At 45.6% G+C, this 23013-nt stretch overlaps 1 protein-coding gene across 1 annotated transcript in view; it reads left to right on the forward strand.

The window, feature by feature from the left end:
* dmrt1 (doublesex and mab-3 related transcription factor 1) overlaps window positions 1-13693 on the forward strand; it is a 57602-nt gene extending 43909 nt beyond the window's left edge. The window contains exon 5 of the mRNA XM_071400303.1: window positions 13187-13693. Within this exon, the coding sequence (XP_071256404.1) occupies window positions 13187-13248 (62 nt within the window). The 3' untranslated portion in view covers window positions 13249-13693. The remainder of the gene's footprint in view (window positions 1-13186) is intronic.
* Window positions 13694-23013: the final 9320 nt, after the last annotated feature.

The following is a 23013-nucleotide window of genomic DNA, read 5'->3' on the forward strand; positions in this document are numbered from 1 at the left end:
AGGGGGGGGATACTAGGCAGGAGGCCCTGGGCCAGTGGGAGGTGAGGGGTGAGGGACACTAGGCAGGAGGCCCTGGGCCAGTGGGAGGTGAGGGATACTAGGCAGGAGGCCCTGGGCCAGTGGGAGGTGAGGGATACTAGGCAGGAGGCCCTGGGCCAGTGGAAGGTCAGGGGTGAGGGACACTAGGCAGGAGGCCCTGGGCCAGTGGGAGGTGAGGGATACTAGGCAGGAGGCCCTGGGCCAGTGGGAGGTGAGGGATACTAGGCAGGAGGCCCTGGGCCAGTGGGAGGTCAGGGGTGAGGGACACTAGGCAGGAGGCCCTGGGCCAGTGGGAGGTGAGGGATACTAGGCAGGAGGCCCTGGGCCAGTGGGAGGTGAGGGACACTAGGCAGGAGGCCCTGGGCCAGTGGGAGGTGAGGGATACTAGGCAGGAGGCCCTGGGCCAGTGGGAGGTCAGGGGTGAGGGACACTAGGCAGGAGGCCCTGGGCCAGTGGGAGGTGAGGGATACAAGGCAGGAGGCCCTGGGCCAGTGGGAGGTGAGGGATACTAGGCAGGAGGCCCTGGGCCAGTGGGAGGTCAGGGGTGAGGGACACTAGGCAGGAGGCCCTGGGCCAGTGGGAGGTGAGGGGTGAGGGACACTAGGCAGGAGGCCCTGGGCCAGTGGGAGGTGAGGGACACTAGGCAGGAGGCCCTGGGCCAGTGGGAGGTGAGGGATACTAGGCAGGAGGCCCTGGGCCAGTGGGAGGTCAGGGGTGAGGGACACTAGGCAGGAGGCCCTGGGCCAGTGGGAGGTGAGGGACACTAGGCAGGAGGCCCTGGGCCAGTGGGAGGTGAGGGACACTAGGCAGGAGGCCCTGGGCCAGTGGGAGGTGAGGGACACTAGGCAGGAGGCCCTGGGCCAGTGGGAGGTGAGGGACACTAGGCAGGAGGCCCTGGGCCAGTGGGAGGTGAGGGATACTAGGCAGGAGGCCCTGGGCCAGTGGGAGGTGAGGGACACTAGGCAGGAGGCCCTGGGCCAGTGGGAGGTGAGGGATACTAGGCAGGAGGCCCTGGGCCAGTGGGAGGTGAGGGATACTAGGCAGGAGTCCCTGGGCCAGTGGGAGTTCAGGGGTGAGGGACACTAGGCAGGAGGCCCTGGGCCAGTGGGAGGTGAGGGATACTAGGCAGGAGGCCCTGGGCCAGTGGGAGGTGAGGGACACTAGGCAGGAGGCCCTGGGCCAGTGGGAGGTGAGGGATACTAGGCAGGAGGCCCTGGGCCAGTGGGAGGTGAGGGATACTAGGCAGGAGGCCCTGGGCCAGTGGGAGGTCAGGGGTGAGGGACACTAGGCAGGAGGCCCTGGGCCAGTGGGAGGTGAGGGATACTAGGCAGGAGGCCCTGGGCCAGTGGGAGGTGAGGGATACTAGGCAGGAGGCCCTGGGCCAGTGGGAGGTGAGGGATACTAGGCAGGAGGCCCTGGGCCAGTGGGAGGTCAGGGGTGAGGGACACTAGGCAGGAGGCCCTGGGCCAGTGGGAGGTCAGGGATACTAGGCAGGAGGCCCTGGGCCAGTGGGAGGTGAGGGGTGAGGGACACTAGGCAGGAGGCCCTAGGCCAGTGGGAGGTGAGGGGTGAGGGACACTAGGCAGGAGGCCCTGGGCCAGTGGGAGGTCAGGGGTGAGGGATACTAGGCAGGAGGCCCTGGGCCAGTGGGAGGTGAGGGACACTAGGCAGGAGGCCCTGGGCCAGTGGGAGGTGAGGGGTGAGGGATACTAGGCAGGAGGCCCTGGGCCAGTGGGAGGTGAGGGATACTAGGCAGGAGGCCCTGGGCCAGTGGGAGGTGAGGGATACTAGGCAGGAGGCCCTGGGCCAGTGGGAGGTCAGGGGTGAGGGACACTAGGCAGGAGGCCCTAGGCCAGTGGGAGGTGAGGGATACTAGGCAGGAGGCCCTGGGCCAGTGGGAGGTGAGGGATAAGTGGCAGGAGGCCCTGGGCCAGTGGGAGGTGAGGGACACTAGGCAGGAGGCCCTGGGCCAGTGGGAGGTGAGGGGTGAGGGACACTAGGCAGGAGGCCCTGGGCCAGTGGGAGGTGAGGGATACTAGGCAGGAGGCCCTGGGCAGTGGGGGGTGAGGGATACTAGGCAGGAGGCCCTGGGCCAGTGGGAGGTGAGGGATACTAGGCAGGAGGCCCTGGGCCAGTGGGAGGTGAGGGATACTAGGCAGGAGGCCCTGGGCCAGTGGGAGGTCAGGGGTGAGGGACACTAGGCAGGAGGCCCTGGGCCAGTGGGAGGTCAGGGGTGAGGGATACTAGGCAGGAGGCCCTGGGCCAGTGGGAGGTGAGGGATACTAGGCAGGAGGCCCTGGGCCAGTGGGAGGTGAGGGATACTAGGCAGGAGGCCCTGGGCCAGTGGGAGGTGAGGGATACTAGGCAGGAGGCCCTGGGCCAGTGGGAGGTGAGGGATACTAGGCAGGAGGCCCTAGGCCAGTGGGAGGTGAGGGATACTAGGCAGGAGGCCCTGGGCCAGTGGGAGGTGAGGGATACTAGGCAGGAGGCCCTGGGCCAGTGGGAGGTGAGGGATACTAGGCAGGAGGCCCTGGGCCAGTGGGAGGTCAGGGATACTAGGCAGGAGGCCCTGGGCCAGTGGGAGGTGAGGGATACTAGGCAGGAGGCCCTGGGCCAGTGGGAGGTGAGGGATACTAGGCAGGAGGCCCTGGGCCAGTGGGAGGTGAGGGATACTAGGCAGGAGGCCCTGGGCCAATGGGAGGTGAAGGATACTAGGCAGGAGGCCCTGGGCCAGTGGGAGGTCAGGGCTCTCTCTTTCTAGCATACTCACTACCTCCATGTCTCTCCAGGTGCTACAGAGACATAATAATGCTCCCGAACTTTCTGACAAACTACCTGCCAATCTCTCCAGAGAAGTAACTTACACATAATAGCACACTATGTAAACGTCCTTCACTGTGGCAGTCTGCCTGTGTGATGACATAGCATATTATCCAGGGCCACTGGTCGGATTGGATTTACTGTACTCAGCCATGCTCTCTCCTCCCTGTAAAAGACTTGTGTTATGAAACTAACATGTGTCCGTCCTCTGTCCCCAGGTGAGTCTACTGGGCTATAGAGCAGCACATCAACAGCCCTGCCACCCTGTCGTCAGCAGACACTTCTCTGAGGAGGGATGCAACTACCAAGGCTGTCAAAGGACACATTTTGGGGATGACCAAATGCAATAAAGTTTTGTATAAACAACTCATTTTCATTTTTGTATCGTTTTAAATTACAAAACAATAACTTTTTCATGTCACGTTGGTCTTCACACGAACCTCTGTGGGAACTTAAAGATAACCGGTAGAGCTTATGAGTCAAAAGGTTTAAAATGCAAGTCACATGGCAGAATACATTTTTATTCATGTATATCAGACCTCAAACAGGTGTCTCAACTAAAATATAGATCCCAGAAAAGCGATTTGAAGTCAGCAAGTCAGTGACTGCATCCGTAGCAGTTTGTATGAATTTGAGTGGTTACATACTATACATATTGACAGAATGGCTGTGAGACAGACAGACTGTCGCTGTACTCCCAGGTAAGGTCCTTGTTTCTGGATGCATGTTGACAGAATGGCTGTGAGACAGACAGACTGTCGCTGTACTCCCAGGTAAGGTCCTTGTTTCTGGATGCATGTTGACAGAATGGCTGTGAGACAGACTGTCGCTGTACTCCCAGGTAAGGTCCTTGTTTCTGGATGCATGTTGACAGAATGGCTGTGAGACAGACTGTCGCTGTACTCCCAGGTAAGACCCTTGTTTCTGGATGCATGTTGACAGAATGGCTGTGAGACAGACAGACTGTCGCTGTACTCCCAGGTATCTTAGTAACTTAGCTAATTATCTTAGTAACTCAGCTAACTATCTTAGTAACTTAGCTAACTATCTTAGTAACTCAGCTAACTATCTTAGTAACTTAGCTAACTATCTTAGTAACTTAGCTAACTGTCTTAGTAACTTAGCTAACTGTCTTAGTAACTTAGCTAACTGTCTTAGTAACTTAGCTAACTATCTTAGTAACTTAGCTAACTATCTTAGTAACTTAGCTAACTGTCTTAGTAACTTAGCTAACTATCTTAGTAACTTAGCTAACTGTCTTAGTAACTTAGCTAACTGTCTTAGTAACTTAGCTAACTATCTTAGTAACTTAGCTAACTATCTTAGTAACTTAGCTAACTATCTTAGTAACTTAGCTAACTATCTTAGTAACTTAGCTAACTATCTTAGTAACTTAGCTAACTATCTTAGTAACTTAGCTAACTATCTTAGTAACTTAGCTAACTATCTTAGTAACTTAGCTAATTATCTTAGTAACTTAGCTAACTATCTTAGTAACTTAGCTAATTATCTTAGTAACTTAGCTAACTATCTTAGTAACTTAGCTAACTATCTTAGTAACTTAGCTAACTATATTAGTAACTTAGCTAACTATCTTAGTAACTTAGCTAATTATCTTAGTAACTTAGCTAACTATCTTAGTAACTTAGCTAACTATCTTAGTAACTTAGCTAACTAGCTAATGAAACACATGTAAATATGCACAAACCTAATCAGTCAAAATATATGAAAACGGCCTGTTTGCAGTGAAATTAGGAGGGGCATTTTTCTAACAAACTATTAGTCACCAATACATCAATAAACAGGTTGAATAGTCAGTAACTAGCCGGTCTCTAACAGAAACGGTTGAATAGTCAGTAACTAGCTGGTCTCTAACAGAAACGGTTGAATAGTCAGTAACTAGCTGGTCTCTAACAGAAACGGTTGAATAGTCAGTAACTAGCTGGTCTCTAACAGAAACGGTTGAATAGTCAGTAACTAGCTGGTCTCTAACAGAAACGGTTGAATAGTCAGTAACTAGCTGGTCTCTAACAGAAACGGTTGAATAGTCAGTAACTAGCTGGTCTCTAACAGAAACGGTTGAATAGTCAGTAACTAGCTGGTCTCTAACAGAAACGGTTGAATAGTCAGTAACTAGCTAGTCTCTAACAGAAACGGTTGAATAGTCAGTAACTAGCTGGTCTCTAACAGAAACGGTTGAATAGTCAGTAACTAGCTAGTCTCTAACAGAAACGGTTGAATAGTCAGTAACTAGCTGGTCTCTAACAGAAACAGTTGAATAGTCAGTAACTAGCTGGTCTCTAACAGAAACGGTTGAATAGTCAGTAACTAGCTGGTCTCTAACAGAAACGGTTGAATAGTCAGTAACTAGCTAGTCTCTAACAGAAACGGTTGAATAGTCAGTAACTAGCTAGTCTCTAACAGAAACGGTTGAATAGTCAGTAACTAGCTGGTCTCTAGCAGAAACGGTTGAATAGTCAGTAACTAGCTGGTCTCTAACAGAAACGGTTGAATAGTCAGTAACTAGCTGGTCTCTAACAGAAACGGTTGAATAGTCAGTAACTAGCTGGTCTCTAGCAGAAACGGTTGAATAGTCAGTAACTAGCTGGTCTCTAACAGAAACGGTTGAATAGTCAGTAACTAGCTGGTCTCTAACAGAAACGGTTGAATAGTCAGTAACTAGCTAGTCTCTAACAGAAACGGTTGAATAGTCAGTAACTAGCTGGTCTCTAACAGAAACGGTTGAATAGTCAGTAACTAGCTGGTCTCTAACAGAAACGGTTGAATAGTCAGTAACTAGCTGGTCTCTAACAGAAACGGTTGAATAGTCAGTAACTAGCTGGTCTCTAACAGAAACGGTTGAATAGTCAGTAACTAGCTGGTCTCTAACAGAAACGGTTGAATAGTCAGTAACTAGCTAGTCTCTAACAGAAACGGTTGAATAGTCAGTAACTAGCTGGTCTCTAACAGAAACGGTTGAATAGTCAGTAACTAGCTAGTCTCTAACAGAAACGGTTGAATAGTCAGTAACTAGCTAGTCTCTAACAGAAACGGTTGAATAGTCAGTAACTAGCTAGTCTCTAACAGAAACGGTTGAATAGTCAGTAACTAGCTGGTCTCTAACAGAAACGGTTGAATAGTCAGTAACTAGCTGGTCTCTAACAGAAACGGTTGAATAGTCAGTAACTAGCTGGTCTCTAACAGAAACGGTTGAATAGTCAGTAACTAGCTGGTCTCTAACAGAAACGGTTGAATAGTCAGTAACTAGCTAGTCTCTAACAGAAACGGTTGAATAGTCAGTAACTAGCTGGTCTCTAACAGAAACGGTTGAATAGTCAGTAACTAGCTGGTCTCTAACAGAAACGGTTGAATAGTCAGTAACTAGCTGGTCTCTAACAGAAACGGTTGAATAGTCAGTAACTAGCTAGTCTCTAACAGAAACGGTTGAATAGTCAGTAACTAGCTAGTCTCTAACAGAAACGGTTGAATAGTCAGTAACTAGCTGGTCTTTAAAATATAGCTACCAGTTCTGTAGCTATTTAGCTGTTAACTCTGCTGCTGCACTGCAAGTGGTACCGGTGCCACAAGTCTGGCGCCAACAGGCTCTTGAACAGCTTCTACCCCAAGCAATACAACTGATAAATAGCGAACAAAAAACCTACACAGACTGAGTTAACCAAAAATTCTTATTTACAATGACGGCCTACCAAAAGGCCTCCTTCGGGACGGGGGCTGGGATTAAAAATTAAATTAAAATATAGGACACATCACAACAAGAGAGACACTACATAAAGAGAGACCTAAGACGACAACACAGCATGGCAGCAACACAACATAACAACAACAACATGGTAGCAACACAAAGCATGGTACAAACATTATTGGGCACAGACAACAGCACGAAGGGCAAGAAGGTAGAGACAACCATACATCACACAAAGCAGCCACAACTGTCAGTAAGAGTGTCCATGATTGAGTCTTTGAATGAAAAGATTAAGATAAAACTGTCCAGTTTGCGTGTTTGTTGCAGCTCGTTCCAGTCGCTAGCTGCAGCGAACTGAAAAGACGAGCGACCCAGGGATGTGTGTGCTTTGGGGACCTTTAACAGAATGTGACTGGCAGAACGGGTGTTGTATGTGGAGGATGAGGGCTGCAGTAGATATCTCAGATAGGGGGGAGTGAGGCCTTGTATCTTTATTGTTAACATGGTACTGGAACTGACCCTTTATATAGTCACCTTCCCCCTATACATATCTACCTCCATCACTCCAGTATCCCTGTCTCCTTCCCCCTCTATATATCTACCTCCATCACTCCAGTATCCCTGTCTCCTTCCCCCTCTATATATCTACCTCCATCACTCCAGTATCCCTGCACATTGTTAATATGGTACTGACCCTGTATATAGTCACCTTACCTCTCTCCTCCTCTATCATCCTCTCCTTTCTCCTCCTGTCCTCTCTTCTTTCCCCACCTCTCCTCCTCTCATCCTCTCCTCTCTCCTCTATCATCCTCTCCTTTCTTCCTCTCCTCTCTCCTCCTCTTCTCTCCTCATTCTCTCATCTTCTCTCCTCTCCACTCTCCTCTCATCCTGTCCTCCTCTCCTCCTCCTCTCCTCTTCTCATCTCCTTTCTCTCCTCTCTCTCCTCTCTCCTCCTCTCCTTTCTCTCCTCCTCTCATCCTCTCCTCTCACCTCCTCTCCTTTCTCTCCTCCTCTCATCCTCTCCTCTCTCCTCCTGTCACATCTGGGCTTTTGTTCCTCTCTTCTCCTCTCCTCTCTCCTCCTCTCCTGTCTCTCCTCTCCTCTCATCCTCTCCTCTCTCCTCCTCTCCTTTCTCTTCTCTCCTTTCTCTCCTCCTCTCATCCTCTCCTCTCACCTCCTCTCCTCTCATCCTCTCCTCTCTCCTCCTCTCCTCCTCTCCTCTCTCCTCCTCTCATCCTCTCCTCTCTCCTCCTGTCACATCTGGGCTTTTGTTCCTCTCTTCTCTCACTTGCAGGAATGATTGAGTCTTGTTCACTCCCTCTTTCACTCACTCCCTCTTTCACTCACTCCCTCTTTCAATCACTCCCTCTTTCACGGGGCAGGAGAAAAAGCTTCCTTTTGTTAAAGCAACACAAAGACTGTTTAATAGCTGTGTATTCAGAAATACTCTGTAGAGAGGGGGAGTGGGAGGAAAGGGAGTGGGAGGAGAGGGAGTGTGAGGAGGGCAAAAGTTCATGGTGAGAATAATCTTTGTGTGAATGATGTAAGGTAAAGCCTCTCGTGTTTCAGAGCAGTTTAAACTTGACGTGTGTGGTTCACTAAAGTGGGGTTGTTGTTCATTCTCTGTCAGGAGAAAAGTCTGAGAATGTGTCCCAAATGGCACTCTATTCCCTATATAGTGCACTACTTTAGACCAGAGCCCTATTCCCTATATAGTGCACTACTATTAACCAGGGCCCTATTCCCTATATAGTGCACTACTTTAGACCAGAGCCCTATTCCCTATATAGTGCACTACTTTAGACCAGGGCCCTATTCCCTATATAGTACACTACTTTAGACCAGAGCCCTATTCCCTATATAGTGCACTACTATAGATCAGAGCCCTATTCCCTATATAGTGCACTACTTTAGACCAGGGCCCTATTCCCTATATAGTGCACTACTTTAGACCAGGGCCCTATTCCATATATAGTACACTACTATAGACCAGAGCCCTATTCCCTATATAGTGCACTACTTTAGACCAGGGCCCTATTCCCTATATAGTGCACTTCTAGTAGCCTTGTGTAATCTTTGTCAGGTTTAGCCTTTCATCAACATGTCTGTAACGCACAGAACCCTGATCTAGAACCTAATGTAGAATATGTCTGTAACGCACAGAACCCTGATCTAGAACCTAATGTAGAATATGTCTGTAACGCACAGAACCCTGATCTAGAACCTAATGTAGAATATGTCTGTAACGCACAGAACCCTGATCTAGAACCTAATGTAGAATATGTCTGTAACGCACAGAACCCTGATCTAGAACCTAATGTAGAATATGTCTGTAACGCACAGAACCCTGATCTAGAACCTAATGTAGAATATGTCTGTAACGCACAGAACCCTGATCTAGAACCTAATGTAGAATATGTCTGTAACGCACAGAACCCTGATCTAGAACCTAATGTAGAATATGTCTGTAACGCACAGAACCCTGATCTAGAACCTAATGTAGAATATGTCTGTAACGCACAGAACCCTGATCTAGAACCTAATGTAGAATATGTCTGTAACGCACAGAACCCCGATCTAGAACCTAATGTAGAATATGTCTGTAACGCACAGAACCCCGATCTAGAACCTAATGTAGAATATGTCTGTAACGCACAGAACCCCGATCTAGAACCTAATGTAGAATATGTCTGTAACGCACAGAACCCCGATCTAGAACCTAATGTAGAATATGTCTGTAACGCACAGAACCCTGATCTAGAACCTAATGTAGAATATGTCTGTAATGCACAGAACCCCGATCTAGAACCTAATGTAGAATATGTCTGTAACGCACAGAACCCTGTTCTAGAACCTAATGTAGAATTAGGTTCTAGAACAAAAAAAAAATATATAAAAAATATATATATATTATAGGACATCACCCTCAGGGGAATTTACGAATATCATTGGACACATTAGAACTACTGGATATATGGAGGTTTAATATCCTGACCTAGTGAGATATACATGGAGGAGGTTTAATATCCTGACCTAGTGAGATATACATGGAGGAGGTTTAATATCCTGACCTAGTGAGATATACATGGAGGAGGTTTAATATCCTGACCTAGTGAGATATACATGGAGGAGGTTTAATATCCTGACCTAGTGAGATATACATTGAGGTTTAATATCCTGACCTAGTGAGATATACATTGAGGTTTAATACCCTGACCTAGTGAGATATACATGGAGGAGGTTTAATATCCTGACCTAGTGAGATATACATGGAGGAGGTTTAATATCCTGACCTAGTGAGATATACATGGAGGAGGTTTAATATCCTGACCTAGTGAGATATACATGGAGGAGGTTTAATATCCTGACCTAGTGAGATATACATGGATTCATGGATTCTTCTCTGCAGATCCTCTCAAGCTCTGTCAGGTTAAATTGGGTGCATCGATGAACAGCTATTTTCAGGTCTCTCCAGAGATGTTTGATTGGGTTCAAGTCTGGGCTCTGGGTGAGCCACTAAAGGACATTCAGAGACTTGTCCCGAAGCCACTCCTGCGTTGTCTTGGCTGTGTGCTTACGGTCGTTGTCCTGTTGGAAGGTGAACCTTCACCCCAGTCTGAGATCCTGAGTGCTCTGGAGCAGGTTTTCATCAACGGTCTCTCTGTACTTTGCTCAAATCATCTTTCCCTCGATCCTGACTAGTCTCCCAGTCCCTGCCACTGAAAACATCCCCACAGCATGATGCTGCCACCACCATGCTTCACCGTAGGGATGGTGCCAGGTTTCCTCCAAACGTGACGCTTGGTATTCAGGCCAAAGAGTTCAATCTTGGTTTCATCAGACCAGAGAATCTTGTTTCTCATGGTCTGAGAGTCCTTTAGGTGCCTTTTGACAAACTCCAAGCTGGCTGTCATGTGCCTTTTATTGAGGAGTGGCTTCCGTCTGGCCACTCTACCATAAAGGCCTGATCGGTGGAGGGCCGCAGAGATTATTGTCCTTCTGGAAGGTTCTCCCATCTCCACAGAGGAACTCTGAAGGTCTGTCAGAGTGACCATCGAGTTCTTTGTCACCTCCCTGACCAAGGCCCTTCTCCCCCGATTGCTCAGTTTGGCTGGGCGGCCAGCTATATGAAGAGTCTTGGTGGTTCTAAACTTCTTCCATTTAAGAATGATGGAGGCCACTGTGTTCTTGGGGACCTTCAATGCTGCAGAAATGTTTCGTTACCCTTCCCCAGATCTGTGCGTCCACACAATTCTGTCTCGGAGCTCTACGGACAATTCCTTCGACCTCATGGCTTGGTTTTTGCTCTGACATGCACTGTCAAGTGTGGGACGTTATATAGACAGGTGTGTGCCTTTCCAAATCATGTCCAATCAATTGAATTTACCTCAGGTGGACTCCAAGTTGTAGAAACATCTCCAGGATGATCAATGGAAACAGGATACACCTGGGCTCAATTTTGAATCTCTTATGTAAATAAGGTATTTCTGTTTAAAAAAAAATGTAAATGTGCCTGGTGGAGATTATAAGAGTACATCATGGCCATTAAGGCCAGATTGGTTCTCGAGATGTTCAAACGTTCATAGATGACCAGCAGCGTCAAATAATAATCACAGTGGTTGTAGAGGGTGCAACAGGTCACCACCTCAGGAGTAAATGTCAGTTGGCTTTTCATAGCCGAGCATTCAGAGGTTGAGACAGCAGGTGTGGTAGAGAGAGAGTCATTCAGAGGTCGAGACAGCAGGTGTGGTAGAGAGAGAGTCATTCAGAGGTCGAGACAGCAGGTGTGGTAGAGAGAGAGTCATTCAGAGGTTGAGACAGCAGGTGAGGTAGAGAGAGAGTCATTCAGAGGTTGAAACAGCAGGTGTGGTAGAGAGAGAGTCATTCAGAGGTTGAGACAGCAGGTGTGGTAGAGAGAGAGAGTCATTCAGAGGTCGAGACAGCAGGTGTGGTAGAGAGAGAGTCATTCAGAGGTTGAGACAGCAGGTGTGGTAGAGAGAGAGAGTCATTCAGAGGTTGAGACAGCAGGTGAGGTAGAGAGAGAGTCATTCAGAGGTTGAGACAGCAGGTGTGGTAGAGAGAGAGTCATTCAGAGGTTGAGACAGCAGGTGTGGTAGAGAGAGAGTCATTCAGAGGTTGAGACAGCAGGTGTGGTAGAGAGAGAGTCATTCAGAGGTCGAGACAGCAGGTGTGGTAGAGAGTCATTCAGAGGTTGAGACAGCAGGTGTGGTAGAGAGAGAGTCATTCAAAGGTTGAGACAGCAGGTGTGGTAGAGAGAGAGTCATTCAGAGGTTGAGACAGCAGGTGTGGTAGAGAGAGAGTCATTCAGAGGTCGAGACAGCAGGTGTGGTAGAGAGAGAGTCATTCAGAGGTTGAGACAGCAGGTGTGGTAGAGAGAGAGTCATTCAGAGGTCGAGACAGCAGGTGTGGTAGAGAGAGAGTCATTCAGAGGTTGAGACAGCAGGTGAGGTAGAGAGAGAGTCATTCAGAGGTTGAGACAGCAGGTGTGGTAGAGAGAGAGTCATTCAGAGGTCGAGAGCAGGTGTGGTAGAGAGAGAGTCATTCAGAGGTCAAGACAGCAGGTGTGGTAGAGAGAGAGTCATTCAGAGGTCGAGACAGCAGGTGTGGTAGAGAGAGAGTCATTCAGAGGTCGAGACAGCAGGTGCGGTAGAGAGCGAGTCATTCAGAGGTTGAGACAGCAGGTGCGGTAGAGAGCGAGTCATTCAGAGGTTGAGACAGCAGGTGCGGTAGAGAGAGAGTCATTCAGAGGTTGAGACAGCAGGTGTGGTAGAGAGAGAGTCATTCAGAGGTTGAGACAGCAGGTGTGGTAGAGAGAGAGTCATTCAGAGGTTGAGACAGCAGGTGTGGTAGAGAGAGAGTCATTCAGAGGTCGAGACAGCAGGTGTGGTAGAGAGAGAGTCATTCAGAGGTTGAGACAGCAGGTGTGGTAGAGAGAGTGTCATTCAGAGGTCGAGACAGCAGGTGAGGTAGAGAGAGAGTCATTCAGAGGTTGAGACAGCAGGTGCGGTAGAGAGAGAGTCATTCAGAGGTTGAGACAGCAGGTGCGGTAGAGAGAGTGTCATTCAGAGGTTGAGACAGCAGGTGTGGTAGAGAGAGTGTCATTCAGAGGTCGAGACAGCAGGTGCGGTAGAGAGAGAGTCATTCAGAGGTCGAGACAGCAGGTGCGGTAGAGAGTCATTCAGAGGTCGAGATATTGCCATCAATAAAATGCAATAGTACTTGTTGTCCGTAGCTTAGGCCTACCCATACCATAACCCCACCACCACCATGTTCACCGCTCGCCCACACCACGCCATACACGTGGTCTGCGGCTTATGGTACAAAAATGAACATTCAATTCTCTGGCAACAGCTCTGGTGGACGTTCCTGGAGTTAGCAGCCAATTTCACGCTCCCTCAAAAATGGAGTGGCATTGTGTTGTGACAAAACTGCACATTTTAGAGTGGCCTTTTATTGTCCCCAGCACAAGGTGCACCTGTGTAATGATCATGCCGTTTCTAACCCACCTGTCTGTGTCTCCCTGGATGGGGGTGGCAGTAACGGCCAAGACGGTCTGTCTTGTCTGTCTGTCTAACCCACCTGTCTGTCTGTGTCTCCCTGCAGCCTTCTCCCCAGTCAGTGGAGGCGCTAACGGCCATGACGGTCTGTCCTGTCTGTCTGTCTAACCCACCTGTCTGTCTGTGTCTCCCTGCAGCCTTCTCCCCAGTCAGTGGAGGCGCTAACGGCCATGACGGTCTGTCCTGTCTGTCCATCAGCTCCCTGGTCAACAGCTCTGAGGGGAAGACTGAGTGTGACGGACATGACCAGGGACAGGGCTTTACTGTCGACTCCATCATAGAGGGAAACCACAAATAACCAGAGGAAGAAGAGGAGAGAGAGAGGAAGAAAAAAAAAAAACTAAAATCACACTCTTTTGAAATCTATTTGTTGAAATAAAGGTTTTGTTTCTGTAAACTTTCTTCCAATGTTGTCATTCTGAAGATATTCGAAGTGTCCTTATTTGTTCCTGTCTGAGCTCTATAGAAATGGTTCTAGTGAGTGTGTGGTCTGTAAGCCAGGGGGAAGGTGAACATACAGGGTAGATATGAATCATATTGCCCCCCTAGATCTATGCCAGTCTATACCAGTCAATATCAGTCTATATAGGGAATATACCAGTCTATACTACTCTACCAGTTTATATTAGTGTATATATGGAATATACCAGTCAGTCTACTTCAGGCTATATCGGTATATACCAGTCTATATTTGTATATACCAGTCAGTCTATATCAGTTTATTCCAGTCTATATCAGTCTTTACCAGTCTATATGTCAGTCCAGAACAGACTATGGGAGGCGCACAGTACTACATAGTATGGAGCGCCGTTTGGGTCTGCGTGTCAAAAACGATACACTTTAAATACCACTATTTGACACGTCAAATAACACAATTCTATTAGAATGTTGTGTGCCGAATTTGCACGTTCAAGCCAAGCGCCACCACTACGACCAGTAGCACGGTCAGATGTACAACAAATAAGTCCGCAAACAACCGGCCACGATGTGTTTCCAATACCGCGTCGGTAATAAGGGTGCATTTGTTCGACTGAATGGGAAAACGTCTGCGTGAGCATTTGAAATAAGATCAGGATCAAACGAGCAGGATCTAGAAATTGTGCAAATATCTTTGATACATGTTATTTTCAACTTCTGCAGTATCTAGCTTTAGCTTGGCACCTAGCTAGCACCAATACAACCAGCCTGAAAACAATGACCTGTAGAAACGGCGGTCATCTTCAATATTCTTAACAATGATTTAGGATTCAATGTAAGTATTAGCTAGGTAGCCACTTGGGATACCAGCACTGACCAGCACTGACCAGAGCTTCCGGCAGCTGCGGTAGGTGCGTGAGACAAAACTTTACCCGCTTCATAACACGTTTCGGTGAATCGTTGTGACATGAAATACGATAGTGTAATCAATGTGTAATAACTACGTAAAAAAATGTATGAACATCTTAAATTATTGTGACATACAGTCCGATTCAGGTCCTGATTGGTCAACAAGCTTATTTGATGAGTCAAATTGTGTTATTTGACGCGCGTGTATCTTTTTTGACACGCAAAGACCCAAATGGCCAAAACGTAGAGCCATGACTACATGGAACTCAATTCCACATCAGGTAACTGATGATAACAGGGGAATCAGATTTAAAAACCAGATCAAATTACACCTTTACACAGCGGGGACTGTGAAGAGACACACATGCAAGATCGAATCCCCGAGTAAAATCTGTCATTCTGCCCCTGAACGAGGCAGTTAACCCACTGTTCCTAGGCTGTTATTGAAAATAAGAATTTGTTCTTACCTGACTTGCCTAGTTAAATAAAGGTCAAATAAATTGACTAAAAATCAGTCTATATCTTTATTTACCAGTCTATATCAGTCTTTACCAGCCTATATCAGTATTTACCAGTCTATATCAGTCTACCAGTCTATATCAGTCTTTACCAGCCTATATCAGTATTTACCAGTCTATATCAGTCTTTACCAGCCTATATCAGTCTTTACCAGCCTATATCAGTCTATATCAGTATTTACCAGTCTATATCAGTCTTTACCAGTCGATATCAGTCTTTACCAGCCTATATCAGTCTTTACCAGCCTATATCAGTCTTTACCAGTCTATATCAGTCTTTACCAGTCGATATCAGTCTATGTCTGTTTTTACCAGTCTATATCTGTCTTTATGTGTCTTATATTGGCAGTGTGAGTTCTATCTCAGCTCTATGAAGTCTCCTCCATGTTTCTATCCCTCATCCAACCACATCATTTAACCTGCTGGTTGATATACACATTTGATTTTCAAATTATATTTAATAAACTGTATATCAGAATATTCATTCCCAGAACAGCAAGACCCTTTAACAGAATATGAACCTTTGTTTAATTCTGCTTTAGAAATAGCATATAAGCTTCCATACATGACTAGTTTAGTTTGTTTGTAGTGCACAGCAGCTTACTGGTTGTATTCATTTAGATAGATCGTGTTGTTTAAAATCTCTGTTGAAAATATATGAGCAATAAGCCTACGGTTGTTGAGTTTAATACTACTGCACTGTGTTTCTGTGTGTTTTATGGCCATTCATTTTAAATGACACATTACAAAACTGTTTATTCCTTGTTATGTTTAAATAAAACAGCAACAAATGTAATTTGGAATCTTGGATGTAGTTACAAGTTCTACAGAAATAAACCGCTTATTGATGAGTTGAGATGTGTTGGGGAGCAAGGTACAAAGCAGAACAATTCAATGACTTGTATTTTGTTTCGCCGGGCGCTATGAAGACACTCACTTGATTCTGGCCCCGTCTGTCATTATCAATAACAACACCATCTTGTCTTTTATTAAATGCACTTCCTCTTAATTTCATCCACCAGTGGTTTTACAGAGAATAATGTGGAGTTACCTATATGGCCCTGACATTATAAATCACCTCTCCCGATCGTATGGCGAATCGATTGATCCTTCCTGATATATCCGTGAAATCTACTGTTATTTCTGTTTTCAATTAAAGATACAGTCAGATAATGACTTAATTGGATTTTACAGGAGATTGAGTTTTACAGGAGATTGAGTTTTACAGGAGATTGGATTTTACAGGAGATTGAGTTTTACAGGAGATTGAGTTTTACAGGAGATTGAGTTTTACAGGAGATTGAGTTTTACAGGAGATTGAGTTTTACAGGAGATTGAGTTTTATTGTCGACTGCTTTACGACAGTTACCTCTCACCCTCCACCCACCCCTTCACCCTTCTCCACCCTTCTCCCTCCCTCCACCCCTCTCCCTCCACCCTTCTCCCTCTTCACCCTTCTCCCTCTACCCCTCCCCCTCATGTCTCCTTGTCTCCACCCCTGCCCCTACTGCTCCCCTTTTCCTCCCTCCTCCCTCCATCCCTCTCCCCCTCTCCCCCTGCATCTCCCTCCTCCCTCCATCCTTCTCCCCCTCTCCCCTGCCTCTCCCTCCTCCCTCCATCCTTCTCCCCCTCTCCCCCTGCATCTCCCTCCATCCTTCTCCCCCCTCCCCCTGCCTCTCCTCCCTCCATCCTTCTCCCCCTGCCTCTCCCTCCTCCCTCCATCCTTCTCCCCCTCTCCCCTGCCTCTCCCTCCTCCCTCCATCCTTCTCCCCCTCTCCCCTGCCTCTCCCTCCTCCCTCCATCCTTCTCCCCCTCTCCCCTGCCTCTCCCTCCTCCCTCCATCCTTCTCCCCCTCTCCCCCTGCATCGCCCTCCTCCCTCCATCTTTCTCCCCCTGCCTCTCCCTCCTCCCTCCATCCTTCTCCCCCTCTCCCCTGCCTCTCCCTCCTCCCTCCATCCTTCTCCCCCTCTCCCCCTGCATCGCCCTCCTCCCTCCATCTTTCTCCCCCTGCCTCTCCCTCCTCCCTCCATCCTTCTCCCCCTCTCCCTCCTCCCTCCCTCCCTCCATCCCCCTCTCCCTCCTCCCTCCCTCCATCCCCCTCTCCCTCCTCCCTCCATCCTTCTCCCTCTTGCCTCTGGGCCTCCAAGGGCAAATGGAGCGTCCCAGGGTTTCAGCAGAGCCAAATGAACCGGGGTCAGGTCCAGTGCATCTGGTTCTAATATGGATTAGTGTGGTGTTACTGAACCGTGACTGAGAGATGGGGGGCTGCTGTCTGTCTGATGTGCTGCCATATTATATGATTATTATTACACCTCACGTCCCATCAGGCTCATTTAAATGTTGTTACTTTAATAGAGATCATCTCCATCTCCTCTTTCATCTCTGTTGTAATCTCTTTCATCTCTGTTTTAATCTCTTTCATCTCTGTTTTAATCTCTTTCATCTCTGTTTTAATCTCTGTTTTAATCTCTGTTTTAATCTCTGTTTTAATCTCTGTTTTAATCTCTGTTTTAATCTCTGTTTTGATCTCTTTCATCTCTGTTTTAATCTCTTTAATCTCTTTTTTAATCTCTTTCATCTCTGTTTTAATCTCTTTAATCCCTGTTTTAATCTCTTTCATCTCTGTTTTAATCTCTTTCATCTCTGTTTTAATCTCTTTCATCTCTTTTTTAATCTCTTTCATCTCTGTTTTAATCTCTTTCATCTCTGTTTTAATCTCTTTCATCTCTTTTTTAATCTCTTTCATCTCTGTTTTAATCTCTTTAATCCCTGTTTTAATCTCTTTAATCTCTGTTTTAATCTCTTTCATCTCTGTTTTGATCTCTTTCATCTCTGTTTTAATCTCTTTCATCTCTGTTTTGATCTCTTTCATCTCTGTTTTAATCTCTTTCATCTCTGTTTTAATCCTGTAGTTGATGTTTACCGAGTTAATTCTGATGTTGGCATTTTGCAGACATTACAAATAGTCTATAATATTAAAGTATGTTAGTAGTGCTCTCCCTTTCTCCCTCACTCAGTAATAATCAGGTGGATTTGGGAACACATGAGATACAGCAGAGAAGAAGAGGCGAAGCGAGAGGGTTTACTCCGCCCCAAATCTGTCCACGTCAAGCAGATCATTAATTATTAAGCAAGTGAGGAGTTTTTGTATGAGGGCAATGAGAGAGTGTTGAATTAGGTCAAGATATACATGAATTGCTATTTTGATATGTGAGGCTTTTTTTCATCTAATAGATGTTCCGTAATGCTGAGGTTGTTATGGTTGTACTGATATAAGTCTAATGCACGTGTCATCCCTGCAACGGTTAGAAAAACCACTTTATCAGAGTTGTCCCTGTTGCAATTCAAGACGGTATATAAATATTCATGAGGCTAGCGTAGCATCTCTCGCCATTGAATACAGGCGGTTGACGTCAACACCACTCATCGAATATTAAAAAGAAATATTCAAATAGTGAGATGTGTCCACTAATCCAAAGAGAGGAATATGCAGTAGCTGGACAACAAATCCCATTGTCAGGGAGGAGACACACGCATCTCATCATTATATACATATATATACAAATGCCTGGCACAGCCAGAAGAGGACTGGCCACCCCTCATAGCCTGGTTCCTCTCTAGGTTTCTTCCTAGCCACCGTGCTTCTACACCTGCATTGCTTGCTGTTTGGGGTTTTAGGCTGGGTTTCTGTACAGCACTTTGAGATATCAGCTGATGTAAGAAGGGCTTTATAAATACATTTGATTTGATTTGGCTACAGTCCTCTCTGTCAGTTTGAAAGACATTTGGAAGACAAGTGAGATTAACGTTCTCCATGTGGTTTTAGTATGGAATGTGGTTTTAGTATGGAATGTGGTTTTAGTATGGAATGTGGTTTTAGTATGGAATGTGGTTTTAGTATGGAATGTGGTTTTAGTATGGAATGTGGTTTTAGTATGGAATGTGGTTTTAGTATGGAATGTGGTTATAGTATGGAATGTGGTTTTAGTATGGAATGTGGTTATAGTATGGAATGTGGTTTTAGTATGGAATGAGGTTTTAGTATGGAATGCGGTTTTAGTATGGAATGCGGTTTTAGTATGGAATGTGGTTTTAGTATGGAATGCGGTTTTAGTATGGAATGTGGTTTTAGTATGGAATGTGGTTTTAGTATGGAATGAGGTTTAGTATGGAATGTGGTTTTAGTATGGAATGAGGTTTTAGTATGGAATGAGGTTTTAGTATGGAATGAGGTTTTAGTATGGAATGTGGTTTTAGTATGGAATGTGGTTTTAGTATGGAATGAGGTTTTAGTATGGAATGTGATTTTAGTATGGAATGAGGTTTTAGTATGGAATGTGGTTTTAGTATGGAATGTGATTTTAGTATGGAATGAGGTTTTAGTATGGAATGAGGTTTTAGTATGGAATGAGGTTTTAGTATGGAATGTGATTTTAGTATGGAATGAGGTTTTAGTATGGAATGTGGTTTAGTATGGAATGTGGTTTTAGTATGGAATGTGGTTTTAGTATGGAATGAGGTTTTAGTATGGAATGTGGTTTTAGTATGGAATGTGATTTTAGTATGGAATGTAGTTATAGTATGGAATGTGGTTATAGTATGGAATGAGGTTTTAGTATGGAATGTGGTTTTAGTATGGAATGTGGTTTTAGTATGGAATGTGGTTTTAGTATGGAATGTGGTTTTAGTATGGAATGTGGTTTTAGTATGGAATGAGGTTTAGTATGGAATGTGGTTTTAATATGGAATTTGGTTTTAGTATGGAATGTGGTTTTAGTATGGAATGAGGTTTTAGTATGGAATGTGATTTTAGTATGGAATGAGGTTTTAGTATGGAATGTGGTTTTAGTATGGAATGTGATTTTAGTATGGAATGAGGTTTTAGTATGGAATGAGGTTTTAGTATGGAATGAGGTTTTAGTATGGAATGTGATTTTAGTATGGAATGAGGTTTTAGTATGGAATGTGGTTTAGTATGGAATGTGGTTTTGAGTATGGAATGTGGTTTTAGTATGGAATGAGGTTTTAGTATGGAATGTGGTTTTAGTATGGAATGTGATTTTAGTATGGAATGTAGTTATAGTATGGAATGTGGTTATAGTATGGAATGAGGTTTTAGTATGGAATGTGGTTTTAGTATGGAATGTGGTTTTAGTATGGAATGTGGTTTTAGTATGGAATGTGGTTTTAGTATGGAATGTGGTTTTAGTATGGAATGTGGTTTTAGTATGGAATGTGGTTTTAGTATGGAATGAGGTTTAGTATGGAATGTGGTTTTAATATGGAATTTGGTTTTAGTATGGAATGTGGTTTTAGTATGGAATGAGGTTTTAGTATGGAATGAGGTTTTAGTATGGAATAATAACAATAATTTTTCCACCTCTCCCACACTAACTTCACAAAAAATTCAAACGTGCAATGCTTTTCTTTAATTATGAATTATTATGTTTTTTTATGCATGAATATGATGTCTCACTGTTCGTTGTTAGAATTTCCTGCCTAAGTTTGCACACTTTGCAATGAAGTAATATTTAAAATAATTGGCAACATCAAATGGTTTTGTGATGAATAAGCCATCTGATTGGATGAAAGATGGAGTTGAATTGTCACGAATGTCGTCGGGAGAAGGAGAAGAGGACCAAAGTGCAGCGTGATAAGTATTCATAATACTTTTAATAAATATGAACACTCGAACAAAAACAACAAACCGACAAAACGAACAGTTCTGAAAGGTGCAACAAAAACACTAAACAGAAAATAACCACCCACAACTAAAGTGGGAAAACAGGCTACCTAAGTATGGTTCTCAATCAGAGACAACGATTGACAACTGCCTCTGATTGGGAACCATACCCGGCCAAACACATAGAAATAGAAAACATAGACATACAAACATAGAATGCCCACCCACATCACACCCTGAACAAACAAAAATTAGAAACATACAAAGCAATCTATGGTCAGGGCGTGACATGAATTGATCTTTCTGCCCATAATTTCATTTAAAGTACTTTGAAAGTTTTTTTCCCATCATTCTTTATATCATTGATCTTGGCTTCATAATACAGTTTCTTCTTCTTTTTGTTGAGTTTAGTCACATAACTTCTCAATTTTCAGGAAGTCAGTCAGTCAGATGTGCAGCCAGACTTATCAGCTGCTCCTTTTGCCCCATCTCTTTCAACCATACAGTTTTTAAATTCCTCATCAATCCACGGAGCCTTAACAGTTCTAAGAGTCAGTCTCTTAACAGGTGCATGTTTATCAATAATTGGAAGAAGCAATTTCATAAATTCATCAAGTGCAGCGTCTGGATACTCCTCGTTAATCACATCAGACCAACAAATATGTTTAACATCACCCAGCGGGGGGTGACCATAGCGATACATATGACTATTTCATTGAGCGGTTGTGACTATATGAGCTCAGATGTGACTAAAAGGTGGAGTGCACTGACAGGTAGGGAGGCGCTGTGGTTGAGTGATGGATGGACACCTGTCCAGTGAAACATCCATCTAACTGAGCTATTCCAGGAAGGGTAAAGGTCAGCTACATTCTGCTCACTCCGCTGAGTCTGTCGTCAGAAGCTCCTCCAAGGCAGTTCACTTCATTAACTATGTCTATAGTACAACTCTTTTCTCCTGTGATGAGACGTCCATCTCCACAAAGATCCCCACAGGAGTTGTAACAATTTACATATAGGTCAATTCACGTGTAGACCTATTTACAAAAACGTATTTACAATTGTAACTATTTGAATGTGGCCCTTTTAGAGTTCAATGCATTTTTGCTACTTTTCCCCGCTCAGTTTTCTCTTAAAAAAAGTTGTTTGATCAAATTTTTCCCAACCCAGAATTAGGCATAATATATATAATTGGAATAATTGTTTTCAATAGGCCCTGCACTGCGTTCTGTTATTATGCATGGATAGTTGCAGCATGTCTCCTCCCTCTCCAGTTGAGACAGCGGCCCTGCACTGCGTTCTGTTATTATGCATGGATAGTTGCAGCATGTCTCCTCCCTCTCCAGTTGAGACAGCGGCCCTGCACTGCGTTCTGTTATTATGCATGGATAGTTGCAGCATGTCTCCTCCCTCTCCAGTTGAGACAGCAGCCCTGCACTGCGTTCTGTTATTATGCATGGATAGTTGCAGCATGTCTCCTCCCTCTCCAGTTGAGACAGCAGCCCTGCACTGCGTTCTGTTATTATGCATGGATAGTTGCAGCATGTCTCCTCCCTCTCCAGTTGAGACAGCAGCCCTGCACTGCGTTCTGTTATTATGCATGGATAGTTGCAGCATGTCTCCTCCCTCTCCAGTTGAGACAGCAGCCCTGCACTGCGTTCTGTTATTATGCATGGATAGTTGCAGCATGTCTCCTCCCTCTCCAGTTGAGACTGCAGCCCTGCACTGCGTTCTGTTATTATGCATGGATAGTTGCAGCATGTCTCCTCCCTCTCCAGTTGAGACAGCGGCACTGCGTTCTGTTATTATGCATGGATAGTTGCAGCATGTCTCCTCCCTCTCCAGTTGAGACAGCGGCACTGCGTTCTGTTATTATGCATGGATAGTTGCAGCATGTCTCCTCCCTCTCCAGTTGAGACAGCAGCCCTGCACTGCGTTCTGTTATTATGCATGGATAGTTGCAGCATGTCTCCTCCCTCTCCAGTTGAGACAGCAGCCCTGCACTGCGTTCTGTTATTATGCATGGATAGTTGCAGCATGTCTCCTCCCTCTCCAGTTGAGACAGCAGCCCTGCACTGCGTTCTGTTATTATGCATGGATAGTTGCAGCATGTCTCCTCCCTCTCCAGTTGAGACAGCAGCCCTGCACTGCGTTCTGTTATTATGCATGGATAGTTGCAGCATGTCTCCTCCCTCTCCAGTTGAGACAGCAGCCCTGCACTGCGTTCTGTTATTATGCATGGATAGTTGCAGCATGTCTCCTCCCTCTCCAGTTGAGACAGCGGCCCTGCACTGCGTTCTGTTATTATGCATGGATAGTTGCAGCATGTCTCCTCCCTCTCCAGTTGAG

Source organism: Salvelinus alpinus, chromosome 5 (assembly GCF_045679555.1).
Source record: "Salvelinus alpinus chromosome 5, SLU_Salpinus.1, whole genome shotgun sequence".
NCBI classification, from domain to species: Eukaryota; Metazoa; Chordata; class Actinopteri; order Salmoniformes; family Salmonidae; genus Salvelinus; species Salvelinus alpinus.